Here is a 14,399-nt window from a genome sequence, read left to right on the forward strand (position 1 = left end):
GGAAATGTCAAATTCATCAGTTTTGTTCATTAAAGTCTCATTTCAGTTTCTAAGTTACATAACCAACAGAGGAAACAACAGAAATTATATTACCCACGTAGCGTTTCAGACCAGTTTCAAAAATCTCCTCTTTAGATTAGATGGTGGTGAACTCTCAGACTTGTTTAGTGGAAAATGAATGTCCCCTATTCAAAGCCTAGCCTTTTCCCAGAGGTTTCTAGTTACTCCTTCCATCTGCCACCTGCCGTTGGTGTCGTTCACTACTTACTGGCACCTTCACTTGAGTCTACAAGATAAAGAAGTAGATCAGAAATTAAAATGACACCTATTCATTTTCTACTTGCCTGTATTAGATGCCAATTATGTATGATTTTTATAAGAGTGGACATGTTAACTATGTGAGTTATGGGGTTATGTGTTATGGGGTTATCCATATTCTCTTTATCCCAACAGCCACTAATACTGCTTATGTTGCTGTCCAGTGAACAAGATAAAATATGTGCTGATCCCCTTTTTCTCAATGAGGACACATATTCCTTCGGTCTGCTTTGTGACTGAATCAATGTGGCATTATTAACAAAGCAGAGGATACCATGAATCAGCCAGAAAGAAGAGCCTTGCAATTCTCATCTCATTTCCCAACTGAGCAATCAGCTATAGATAACATGCCTACCAGAGCCTTTTAGTGTCTTACGAGATTCCACAGTTGAGAGGACATTTGCAGACTCACACAGGGACTCATAATTCTGACCTGTGGGGCAAGCAAACAATGGAAATAGATTTCCTCCCTTCATGTGGGTGGGACTCAAAATTGGATGAGACTGCCTTCCTCAAAACTTACAAAAACTTTGAGTCTTGTTCTCGTTGCTGGAACAAGAAAATACAATTGATAAGCATATTCCATCCAAAGATTATATCCAGAACTGCCTGGGGAGGGAATGCCTAGAATTCATCAGATTTCCTGAAAGATCTGGGACTCAGAGAAGGTTAAAGAGGTGGTTGGGTAACTTAGGGGTTGGGTCTGCTTTGCAGCAACCATCAAACCCTGTGCCAGAGTAAAATCCACAGTATATCAAGCATTTAATCTTTCAGCCCAAGTAACAGCATTAACTGCTGGAGAAGGTACCTGAGAAAACTTATGATTCTGTCTAAGATTCACTGAAAGTGAGGATACATGGCTTCTGGTACAGGTTCTGCCACTAACACGATGCATGAATTAGGCAAATTATCTCATTTTCCTGGGCTGCAGTTCCACATCTCTAATTAGGGAGTTAGACTAACTCAGTGATTATAAATCTGACCTGGAGACCTGGACCCCACCCACCACCAACTGAAAGAGACTTGCTGGAGTTGGTGCTCTGGAATCTGATTTTTTTAGGAACACATCTCAAAACATTCTGTCATCTGCCAGGTGTGCAAAGCATTGTAGAAGACATTCCTTACGGTCACTTCTAGCTTTAAAAGTCTGCTTTTCCATTAAATTCATATTCTCTGCACTTGGCAGACTGGATCAGCATGAAGTATTAGTCAACAAAGTGAATATATTACAGCACTCTTCCTAAATGCAAATGGTTAATACTATATGTAAATGAAATAATTTATTTAGAGAACCTATCACAATAGTGCTCACTAAACAATGCATACTTACCTCATAGAATTGTAATGAAAATTAATGGACATAATGGCCGGAAAGCATTTGTCAAGATGCTTATCCCATAATGAAAACTTTATGTATCATATGCACATAATAATTGTAGCAACAATCATGATTCCCACTCATATCTAACTTCACAATTTACAAAGGTTTATTAATAAATGATGTATTTAAGGTGAAAAAAAACTAAGAAAACTTAATGAATTGATAGGTAATAGGAGGAGGATGACAGTGACATTGGTTATGAGAACTTGTTACTCAAATTGTGCCCCATGGGCCAGCAGCATCAGTCTTACCTGGGAGTTCATTAGAAATGCAGAGTCTCGGGCCCCATCCTAGACCTCCCCAATCAGAACCTGCACTTTAATGACAGCCCATGTGATTTGTATTACACATATAAGTTTGAGAAGCACTGATACAGAAAAATAAAATAAAAACCTTGGGATTCAACAACGTGACAGAACTCATACCAAACTGAACTCAAACCAAGGAGCTGGGAGTCACACCAAATCAGAGGATGCTAAGGCCAGTGCCTTACACCTCAGGGGGCATCTCTGACCTGCAGCTGTTCAGGGTCCTGAATCCACTGGGATGCTCCTTTTCTCATCTAAGCTGCAACCCAAAGCCTTTTTAAAACACGTTTTGTGTCTACCACAGTAGCAATGGCACCGTAACTTTGTTTTATTTTCACTTCTTTAATTATTCAGCTGTTGTAAATGTCACCATTTGGTGCATTATTACAAACCTTATGTCTATAATACTTCTGATCAATGACTATTTAGGCATCTAAGCGGATATAGAATGGGTTGACTGTTTTGATAACATTCAACATTGATGAAACATGTATTTTCACAACATTTGTATAAATAACAACAGATCTATTTCCCTAATCATCTAGGAAAATAAAAGCAACAGTGAGAGGGTGACAGCAACACCAAATAAGTCTTATTTACTAGGTGGATCATTTTTGAGTGCAAGGATTTTTGCTTTTGTTTTTCCATGTGAATAAAATTATGTTAATTTATAGTATCTAATACCACTTTAAAATGAAAAAGTCTAGTTGAGCACCAAACAATGTGGATGAGACCTGAAGCAGGTTTTCAGATTGTCATAATTTCCAGAGCATTTTATACATCATGGATGGTGCGTGTTTTTTAATGTGCTCCTCCACAGACTGTATCACATAGCTTGATTTTGAGTCCTGAGATCCAAGCTTAAGTGATTCTACATTACACATTTGTTTTCACATTTTATATCTTTGAAATCAAGATCTGTCTTACAATTGATGGCATGTCACTGTGATTGGAAGCATTTTTTTTTCCTTTTACAATCAATGTGATCTTTTCTTTCTTTCTTTTTATTAAATTAATTGGGGTGACATTGGTTAATAAGATTATACAGGTTTCGAGTGTACATTTCTATGCTCCATGATCTTCCATTGCATTGTGTCTGTTTCAATCTCTTTTAATAATGCTTTGCAGTTTCCAGTATATAGGTCTTTCACATCCTTTTTAAGTTTATTCCTATGTATTTTATACTTTTTGTTACAATTGCAAAAGAAATTTTTTTCTTTCATTTCTTTTTCTGAAATCTCATTGTTAGTATATAGGAATGCAGTGGATTCAATGGGATCTTAAATTCAATTAAAAAAGGGATTTTGATTCCCAGTAAACCTAATCCTAGTTTACAAGGAACATCATAATGAGTAAAACAAGTGGGACAGAAAGAAGACATGACTCCCACCTGTATTCAAGTAAGAAGGAGAGATGGTTAAACAAAAAGAAATGAGATGAAATAAGAAAAGCTCCCATGGGTTTCTGTTTTCACAGAGCCAGAGGAAAAAATCGTGGAAGATGAAAAAATTTAGCAAAAGGGTAGCAAAGTGGCATAAGAGAGCTGGAAAACAAAGGAGAGTGAATGAAGTACCAACATGGGATATGTAGGCAATAAGCCCACTATTTTTCTCATTATTCCCTAGGTGCGGTGTCCTATGTCAGACTTTCAGTTTTCTGCTCCCCATCTCCTTTTTTTTTTTTTAAATAACACACACTGGTCAATAGAGCTCCTCGAGTGTGGATTGTAGGAGGTGTTTTCAGCATCTTCCAAGATGTATTTTCTGTTCTCTGGCCTACACAGGTGGATCAATCACCCCCACCACTCTCTGAACCCCCATCTCTTTCCCCTGCCTCCTACATTTCACCCAGTCCCCAACCACCTGCTCAGGTTTAAATCAGCAATTTTCAACCCATGTGCCACAATAATTTTTAAAACATGCAATAGCTGACTATTTAGTCAGCAGCACTGACCTCTTTTCCCTTAGATTGTCAAATTTTAAAAAAAAAATGACAACAGCCAACACAATGATAGCCAATGAGGTGAATGAATAAAAATTATGCCTATTTTTTTGGTCAGATCAGAAAATATATATATATATTTCTTGGTGTGCTAAAGAATTTTAGTAGTTTGTGCCATGAGACGAAAAATGTTGAAAATCATTGGTTTAAATGATTGTTACAACTTTTATTTTGTTTGTTGTTTCAGGTGATATCAAGATTATCAAACAAATCTACAGTCTCACAGGTATGGCTTTTGCCACAGAGAAAAATATGTATATAAGATCTGTAGGCTTTCCAATAAACCTGTTCCCTAATACACTTCTCAACGTGAGATGTGGTGACTGACTTTCTTCAGTTTGCAAATAGAGAAGCACTAAAACGCATATCTCTATTTAAGACTTTAATTGCTATTGTTGAAAAGTAGATTGTCACCAAAACCTGACAAAAGTAGCAAAGTCCTGAGGTAGGGATCTTGGAGATACTTTCGTTGTGTTTAAAATTAGTAGCCAAATGTTTTCTTGTAAACATCCAATTGAGAGCACAATGTGATTACCCAAAATGTAAAAAATATGGTTCAGAGATATCTTGGAAGTAGTTTCATTTGGTCTCAAGTCATTCCTAACTTTTAAGAATCCTCTAATTTCAAAGAAAACTTTCCCCAGAAATAGTGATTTGCCAGATCTATTATCTAACAGAACTAGACTCATAGATACAAAGAACAAACTGATGATGATTAACCGAGGGGAGAGGGTGGTAGGACTGAGTGAAAAAGAGGTTGAGAAGTACACATTGGCAGTTACAAAACAGTCATGGGGATGTGAAGTACAGCACAGGGAATATAGTCAATAATACTGTAACAACTATGCATGGTGCCAGGTGGGTATTGGAAATATCAAGGGGATTGCTTCATAGAGTATATGATTGTCTAGCCACTATGCTGTACACCTGAAACTAATACAAAATCATACAGACACACACACATACACACAGAGGCACACAAATACATCCAATCACAGAATACATCACATTTTTTTCTTTCTGTTTCATCATCCTCAATGTTTGGCTTCATTCTTTAAGATGTCCTCATTTTCTAAAATGACCACTGATGAGCCATTCATTTCATCAATATTTTTCAGTCTAGAAACTAAAGAAATGTGAAAGAGCAGGAAAGAAGCTCCCCTCTTTCTAGACGCTTTCCTAAAAGTTTCTTTATAATCTGTTAATTTACATGCTATTATCCCAGAACTTAGCCTCATTACCAAACCACGTGGCGAGGGCAACTGGAAAAGGTGATCTTTGGTCAAGGTGCATTGCTAAGAGTTCTGTTAACTAAGAGCAAAGGGAAAATTATATAAAAAAGGGGGAACCAGTACTCTCTGTAGCACCTGTCCTGGTGTAAATATTGTTTCTATTTTCTTCATGATTATCATCACCACAAGGGCAAGCATTTATTAAGCACTTGCAATGCATATTGCTAAGTGTTTAACTTTCATTACCCAATATCTAATTTTTCTCTCACACTATTCCCAATTCACATGCTTTAAACAATTCTATTACTTGACCAAGGTTATCGGTAATGAGTCACAGGACTTCTGGGGCTGGCATTCAACCACTGGACTTTATTCTGCTTTCCCTTTAGTCAAGATAGGTTCAATGGAATCTAGTCATTTTTGAGTCTGAAATGACTATCCAAGCAAAATGTCATGAGCTAAATTAGAGATTCCTTTCACGAGGGAGATAAAAACCTTACTGCTGTTATAAAAGCATTTGTCAGAGAAGGATGAAGGGGAGGGTCAGAAGAGAAGGAAGAGATCTACCCTGACCAGGAATTGAGCCTGCAACTTGCGTTGTATAGGACAATGCTCCAACCAACTAAGCCACACCAGCCAGGGTTCTATGGTTGAATTTTATGGCAGTGTATGCACAGGTGAATCCAGCTACACAAGGAAAGTGGGAGTTGCTAGATAGATTCTGAAGAAAGTAACTTGTATTCCTGCAGAGAGACCGAATGTGACTCTGGGTATTTAAAAATCGAATAAATGTGGGTCCTGTCTGCAATGATGGTAGTTGGGAGAATTAACTCTTGATATAAGTAATGTCAGATGTCTTGTTCACAAGAGTCAGTAGCTAAGTAACTTTTTCAGGGCATCAAGCCTCTGTGACAAAATGGAAGAATGAAATGTAAACAAACTTGTAGGAGAACAAACACTATAGGTTATTAGTCAGACAATTCTAGTATAGCCACTAGAGCCTCCTTGAAACAAAGGAATAATTAAATTGCCAGTGCAAATGTAAACAGAAGTCCAATTAGAGAATGCACTCATTGTTTTTCATCTCTTTGATAAGTTTGCCCTGTTGTGTCTTTAGCTGGGTGAGCTAGTTTTTCTAGTCTACAATACTAGTATACAAATGTTCACCTGCAATTCATGTGGAGCTTTTGTTAAAAGCACAGCATTTTTTAATGCTGTGAAAAACAAAAACCAAACAAATAAAAGCAATACCATGACTATTCCAATAAATAACTTATGGCTTCACCATCTAATTAAAACAACCATATGTAGTTGGAAAGATGAGTCTAATACCATATCTTCAAGAAATTTTGAGCCATTAAGAATAAAATACCAAAAAAATATATGAGTAAACTAACCATTTATTTCACTTAGCACTTAAACTGAATGGGCTATTACCTTTAAGGTTCAAATTCATTCTTTTATTATATCTATCGTTATAAGATGGTAAAATCTATATACATCAATAAACCAACTATTTATTAAAATGAAGTAATAACAATGAGAACTCGAGATTTAAATAGTACTAGTAGGTCTTTTCAGTTTATCTCATTTTTATTAAAAATTATTGATGGGCAGGTATAAGTGATTGTATCTTCAAAAGAAACTGAGGCACAGAAAAATGAACTGAGCTTTTGGAGGAAGGAAGCCATGTCTGGGGCAGAGCAAGAAACATTTACAGTTGACTCTGCCCAAGGCCACTAGTTTAGCCTTTGCTGCCCTCTCTACCCTGACCCTCCATCATCACCTCAATTGTCCTTTCCCATTCTCTCCCTTACTTCTTCTTAGCCTATAAGGTTTAATGACCCCAGTCAAGAGCCCAGTGGTCCTAGGATGAGGCTTGGCAAGACTTTCTCCTTCCTTTCCCAAGGCTCTTCAAGGGAGCGAATAGAATGGTTTTCTCCATTTCCTACCAACCAACTCATGAACAAAAGGAAAGCAGGAAACAGTAGCTGAGGACACTGCTGATCTTCTTTCATCTATGTGATCCAAATAGGAAAAACTTGTATTCTCAAGGATATTTTAATTTTGCTAGTTGATCTCCACACAAAGTTCTACTGAAGACCTTGTAAATTTAAAATAACAAAGCCCAAGAACTTCCAGTAAAATTAAAAACGTCTTTATGCCAGAACCGGTTTGGCTCAGTGGATAGAGAGTCGGCCTGCAGACTCAAGGGTCCCGGGTTCGATTCCGGTCAAGGGCATGTACCTTGGTTGTGGGCACATCCCCAGTGGGGGGCGTGCAGGAGGCGGCTGATCGGTGTTTCTTATCTCATCAATGTTTCTAACTTTCTATCCCTCTCCCTTCCTCTCTAGAAAATCAATAAAACATATTTTTAAAAAATAAAATAAATAAAATAAAAACATCTTTATTCTTAAGAGCATGCCATTATATACTATTACAAGTGGCAGGTTGATTAAAACCTAGATGCAAACTTTGGTAAAATACACCTTTCACACAGCTCTCCAATAAGAGAATTAAAAAGACCAAGAGAAGGGTTGGTGGGCTAACACCAGGAAAGCAGAGAGGGTAGGCTGGGAAAGATCATAAATGGAGAGACTTTTTTTGCCTAGAACCATTTATCAATGGGGGAACTTTTAACACCTGAATAACTTATAGCAAAATCTTGTAAGTCTTTAGTTTTGATGAGAAGTAAGTCTCTAAGAGATTGGACTCTGTTCTGACAGAGCCTCCAATATGAATGACATACCTCTCAAGAGGTCTTTGCAATTCATACTAATCTATATTATCCACTGATTTAGTCAGAGCCCAAGGGAAATGGCAGCATCAACAGGAGACTCCCATCCATTGTGGAAGATGAGGAAGAGGAGGAGGAGGAAGAAGAGGAGACAGCCTCCCTCTCTCCCATCTACACGAGGGGATCCTCCTCAACACGGAACAAGAAGGTTGGAAGCAATAAAAGCTATCTAGGTTTAAGCTTGAAGCAGCTGGCCTCGGGGACAGTGCCATTTCACTCACCTATCAGAGTCTCCAGTTCAAATTCCCCAAAAACCAAACAGGAATCTGACCCACCTAATCACAGCAAAAGGAAAGAGAAGAACTTGAAATTGCAGCTTTCAACTTTGAATAGTGCTGCACCCCCAGACCTCAGTCCAAGGTAAGAATTCACTTCCTCTAATTCTTGCCCAGGTGAAAATGACTGCCTTTTATTCAGACCAGAACCTGGCTAGTAAATTATTCAGCCTTCTGGGTCTTTCTAGTGCACAAGACCCTAGCCTGGATGCTTCAGCTTTCCTGAGTTTTTTGGGTAATTTTTGCCTCTGTGTGGAGGAATGTGCAGATACGAGAATAAATAAGAATTTTGGTAGGTTTGTTTTTTTTAGAATAGTTTTAATCATATTCTCAAAAGGATTCAATACAATACAATCTGAACTAAAAGTGTGAATCAAATAATTTTAAATTTTCTAGTAGCCATATTTTTAAGTTAAAAAAAGTGAAATTAATTTTAATAATATATTTTATTTAAATCAATATGCCCCAAATACATGATCATTTCAAATGTAAACAATATAAAAAATTACTAATGAAATAATTTACTTTTTTTACTAAAATCTTCAAAATCCCTTGTGTATTCTATACATACAGCATATCGCACCTTGCACTAGCCACATTTCAGGTGCTCAATACTCTTATACGGCTAATGGCTACCATATTGAATAGCATAGCTCTAGAATATCTAGAATTTAGAAATTTAACACAATATTTTTAAGACTTTTAGAAACTTTGGAATCCATGAAGATAAATTCACAATTAATCAATTTCCTTTATTTTAAACAGGATTGTTGATGGAATTGAAGATGGAAACAGCAGTGAAGAAAGCCAGACTTTTGACTTTGGCTCTGAACGAATCAGGCCAGAACCCAGAATTTCTCCTCCTCTTGGAGGTAAAGATATTTAGCCTTCTCTCAAGAGGAAATATTTCTTTTTAATTTCTAATGTTTGGCATTAGAAGTTAAACAGAATATTTTCCATGCGATAGGACTGACCAATGCCATGGAATAATTTGACTTGAGTCTGTGTTATCTATAAGTTATCAATATATCACTTGTAATTGCTCCTCTGTCCAGGCTAGATGTCCTGCCATTTACCAGCAAGGTAACTGGTGTGTTAGGAGATTCAAATTTCTGCTGTTCATCAGAGGGTGCCCATGTTTTCCTTTTATAAATGTAGGCTAATCCACAAAAACACTACCCAGAGGAAATGCTGTATTGGTTGTGCACTATAGGAACATTGGTTATATTTAACCAATTTATTTGGTGAGAGTTTCCGTACTTGCATTTTGTCAGAGGATAAACAACTTCAGAAGTATGTAAAAATGTTAGAAATGATGGAAAACTATATGAAGTACTACCCTCTAGTGATGGTGAATTAATGTAAGGGGTAGCCCCAAACCTAGCTCAGGCTCCTCTCTCTCCCTTTCATACTTGAGTTCGTTGGCCATAAAAATGAATCTAACAACATGAAAGAGGCCAGAACTGACAAATAAATTATAAAGAAGACACCCCTATAGTTAATAAAGAGAGAATAATTAAGAAGTATTAAATAGGCATAAACTATCTACAATTACCAGCAAACTACCAGATGCAAGGCCAGCAATCCCCTGCCAGCCCTCTCCTCTCCTTCATGCCCAGCTCTGAGATCCCTTCCTGCTAATTAGTAAATCCCTCCATGGACAAAGCCAAGCCTAAGAAGGACTTTTGAAGGTACAGTTCTGAAAGTGTGTCTTCATTGGTAGAATACCAGTATTCCATCTCAATCAACAGTTCTTTTTCCCAGCACTCATCATCTTCTGGGGAAATGGGAGGGTCCTTGTAAGATTCACTGATGGAGGGAATGGGGGAGGGAGAGGAGTGCAGATGTCAGTCAACAATCCTGATTAATGTATTCTTTTGACTTACATGTGCTGATATTACTCTGCTTAAGGCAAGGGGCACAGAAATCATAGTTATAGTCAAATTGGTGTGTTTGCCATGAAAGATGGTTGTGGGGCCCATTTGGAAGTTTTCTTTGAACCTTACCATGTCCATCCACCTATTTCTGGTCCCACTACCCTCTTAGCTTCCTTTCTCCCTTTTCCCAACATCTATCCCTACACTCATTCATTCAAGCAACACATTTTCTTGATTCTATCTCCTGTGTATCTCTCGGTTGTAGGACTTTCTATCCTTACTGCCTCCACCCTTTTCCTCGCCACATTCATCTCTTGCCTGCATTGCTACCAAAGTCTCTTCTCCGATCTCACATTTTTCTCCATATAGAGTAAACATTTTAAAAAATATAAATTGATTCCTATTACTCCCTATTTCCCCCCCTTAGTATGAAATTCAAACCTATTGCATAATTACTTTTCAAATATTTCTTTTCCCTGCTAGACTCTAAGCTTCATGAAGGTCAATTACATTTTATTTATTCATTGCTATCATCTCTAAAGGAGGCCTAGCCTGTGGTATATGATCTCTCATCATTCATTCCTTGTGAATGGGTTAGCTTTGCAAAATATCTCTGCAAAATGAGTTCTTACTACTCTGCCACTTCTGATTGTTTTGAATGAAATTTTCTTCCACTAACAAGTTTTCTACCCATAATTGACCAGAATTAGAATATTAGAATGATCATATCATACTATACATATATCCTTTCTACTGCAGCCAGCAATGATTCATCTGTACTTTTGTCCCTGACAGAAATAAATGCATTTGGAAGATTAAGGTAGAGAAAGTAGAGATGAGAGAACCAGGAAATTGGAGAAATTATCTTTTAGAGTGACACGGGAGGAGACGGAAAACCGGCAGTGGAGATTAGCACCTGAAATAGAGGTGGGAGGAAAATACTCACATGGGCACAGAAATCAATATTTAGGGGGGGAAAATAGAGAGGAAGAACAGAACATCCCTTTTCTATGGTTTGGGCACTGGCTGTAATATATATTTAGAGAACGGTCAAAGAAGAGAAAATGTGACCTCTTGCAACACAGTGGTGATTATGTTCAGACAAAGGAGAGGGTTGCCATGTTCACATTCAGTCACTATAGTCACAGTCACCACCCTGATGTGTGCCTGGTTCCAAAGAGTGTATCAATTCCAGGGAGACAGAAACGACATCAGGAATCTCTAAAGGCAGTAGCTCAGGCTTCCTTCCCTAATACTATTGACCCAATTCTCAAATATGGTATTTATTCCTAAAGGACTCATTCTGTGTGTGTGTATGTGTGTCACTTTTCAGACCCAGAGATTGGAGCTGCTGTTCTCTTCATCAAGGCAGAGGAGACCAAGCAGCAGATAAAGAAACTCAACAGTGAGGTATGGAGCTTTCTCTTCCTTTAGTCATGCTGGAGTGGTTAAGAGGAGAAAAAAATCCTGGTTACCAAAAGAAACGTTATAATATTGTCATTACAAGTATGGGTTCTGCTGTCAGACCACCATGGATGAACTCCCACTAAGGCTCATGTGAGTTATGTGACCTTTGATAAATCACTTACCCACTCTCAAGCTCTGATTCCCCATGAGTAGAAGGGGATAGTAATTATGCTTACCTTGTAGTGCACTGTGAAATGGAGATGATCTAGGTAAATCATCCTATATAATAAAAGCCTAATATGCAAATCGACCGAATGGCGGAACTACTGGTCGCTATGATACGCACTGACCACCAAGGGGCAGACACTCAATGCAGGAGCTGCCCCCAGCCCACAGGTCCCAGGCCAGCCAAGGTGGGTGCCAGCAGGGCCCCCCCCCCACAATCGCCCCGCCAGTCGCCCCGCAGAGGGAGACAACCAGTGGTGGCGGGGGGCGGGGCCACCGAGCAGGTGGTGCCAGGCCCGCCAAAGTAGGTGCCAGTGGGGGGCCCCCAATCGCCCCACCAGTTGCCCCACAGATCAGCTCTGATCGCTGGCCAGACCTAGGGACCCTACCCATGCATGATTTGCATACACTGGGACTCTAGTTTAGCATAAAGCAAGCACACAATAAGTAATAATTATTATAATGAGCATATTAAATATATTGATATTTGGTTTAATTGGTGCTTTTTCACTTTTTTCATGTACTTCGATTTTTAATGGGTTAAAGCAAGATCATTAGTCCCCAGATGAATTAGAAGTAATGAGTCAGAGCAATCAAATGTCCTGAAACTCTGCTCCTTTCTCTGACACATATTTGCTGTGCAACTCTGAACAATTTACCTCTGTAAATCTTATCATCTATCCATGTAAAATAAGGTAACTTTTTAAACAACCCTATTGAGGTATATTTGACATAACATAAAATTTGCCCATTTCAAGTGTACAATTCAATTTAATAATTTTTAGTATCTTTATTGATTGGTTCCACCTACACCATAAATTAGTTTTAGAATATTTTTACCTCCTCAACAAAATCTCTCATACTCATTTATAATTAATCCTGTTCCTACATCCAGCTCTAGAAAACCATTTATCTACTTTCTGGACCGTCTATATAAATAGAAAAGGTAATTTCTGAATTACTGTCTTAATTTATGCCACCCATTCCCCAATATAATAAAATTTGAGAAGGGGAAAAAAACAGATTTTGAGATAATGATTTGGATGCAAATAGTTTATTTGGGACGTAATTCAGGAAGCAAGATGAAGGAGTAGAGAAGCAAGGCAGAAAAGAAATGAAAGCAAAAATATAAGGGTGTGTTATGAGATAATTAACTCTGTGGGCAACTGGAGCTCAATCATGCTGAGAACCACTGAAAGATTGTAGCACAACTCAAAAGTGTAGCACTATGAGGCAAGGAAAAGTGGAGTTGAGGGTGGTTCCTAGGGGATTATCTCTCCACGCCTAACAGCAGAGAACACTGGAAAGACTCCTCGGACAGGAATATATGGTGACCCTCAGGGCAGGCACAGAGAGTATAACAGAATCCTTTTCAAGAACTAAAGTTTTTGATTATCTGATGAAATTTTAGCAGAAAATGTAAACAATTTATGATATTGATGAGATTTGAGAGAAATTAAATTCACGTCATTATCATTATTTTCCAATTATCTAATAATGGAAGACTGAGTAGCTTGTCATAAAGTTCAAAGGTTTTTCTTAAATCTGTATTTCTTCAGCTTAGTAAAAGTTTATGTTTTACTGCCGTCTCCCCTTCTGAACCTATATTCTCTGTAAGTGAGACTGTCACTAACAAGAAGTTAGATGGCCCCAGGGCAGATGAACAAAACAGGCACAGAAAAACTAACTAGAATGCAAGTTCTTCAATCACAACGGTTTGGCCAAACACTGAATCACCCAAATAACCTCTGGCTAAAAATGCACCCCCAAAAGAACCCAAAACTAAACTAACTGAACACCCTGTTGGAGAAATTGGTCATTAACCTTCTATTCAACAATTTCTTTTCAGATATTGTTCTTGACTAAAACCACCCATTAATACCATTTGAATTCTCTGCCCTCACATTTGAGAAGATCATTTGATGGTTTTAAGAACTGATTGACCAAAATCTTAGCTCAAGTATTGGACTTAGCGATTATTCTGGAGGGGAAGAATGGGGTGTTTATATCTTCACTTGTTGGAATGTAGGTAATTTTCCCAATTACAGCTGTAAATCTAATGCTACATGATTTTCCTTTGAGTGAGCCAGTGGTACGTGTGTTAAAACAGAAAACTACTTGAAAAACAAAATATTTCCCCAATGTGATTCTGTATTCATGATTGCTTTTCCAATGAGATGGAATAAATCTTTTTATCTTGTCATATATTGAAATAAAAAGAGCAAGATAAAATACCAATGATCTAATTTTCCTTCCCTAGAGGATTAGTTTTTCTTTATAGGAAAATATCTGATTTCATCATGACTGAAACTTAAGTTAAAAAAATCTTATCCTTTACACATAATTTAATTTATACAGTCTTGACCCTTTGGGTAGTGCATTAAAACCCACTAAGACAGGCAGAATGAAAATACAAATTGCCTTCTCTTTGTAAAATTATTCTCCTTATTAAACCTTCCTACTTGTTTTTTCTTCCTATCTCTTACAAAGTAATGTTTGTAACATGGCAAAAAAGTCCAAGCCTAATTTTTCCATTTCACCTATTGTCTACTACACACATGTGTGATCATTTAGTTGT

General features: G+C 37.7%; 1 protein-coding gene across 1 annotated transcript in view; it reads left to right on the forward strand.

The window, feature by feature from the left end:
* Nucleotides 1-14,399, forward strand: part of KCNH8 (potassium channel, voltage gated eag related subfamily H, member 8) — a 280,000-nt gene that overhangs the window by 250,674 nt on the left and 14,927 nt on the right. Inside the window, exons 12-15 of the mRNA XM_005863634.2 lie at nucleotides 4,196-4,234; nucleotides 8,042-8,397; nucleotides 9,078-9,184; nucleotides 11,523-11,599. Of these exons, the coding sequence (XP_005863696.1) occupies nucleotides 4,196-4,234; nucleotides 8,042-8,397; nucleotides 9,078-9,184; nucleotides 11,523-11,599 (579 nt within the window). The remainder of the gene's footprint in view (nucleotides 1-4,195; nucleotides 4,235-8,041; nucleotides 8,398-9,077; nucleotides 9,185-11,522; nucleotides 11,600-14,399) is intronic.

This window comes from Myotis brandtii, unplaced genomic scaffold (assembly GCF_000412655.1).
Source record: "Myotis brandtii unplaced genomic scaffold, ASM41265v1 scaffold18, whole genome shotgun sequence".
Taxonomy (NCBI): Eukaryota; Metazoa; Chordata; class Mammalia; order Chiroptera; family Vespertilionidae; genus Myotis; species Myotis brandtii.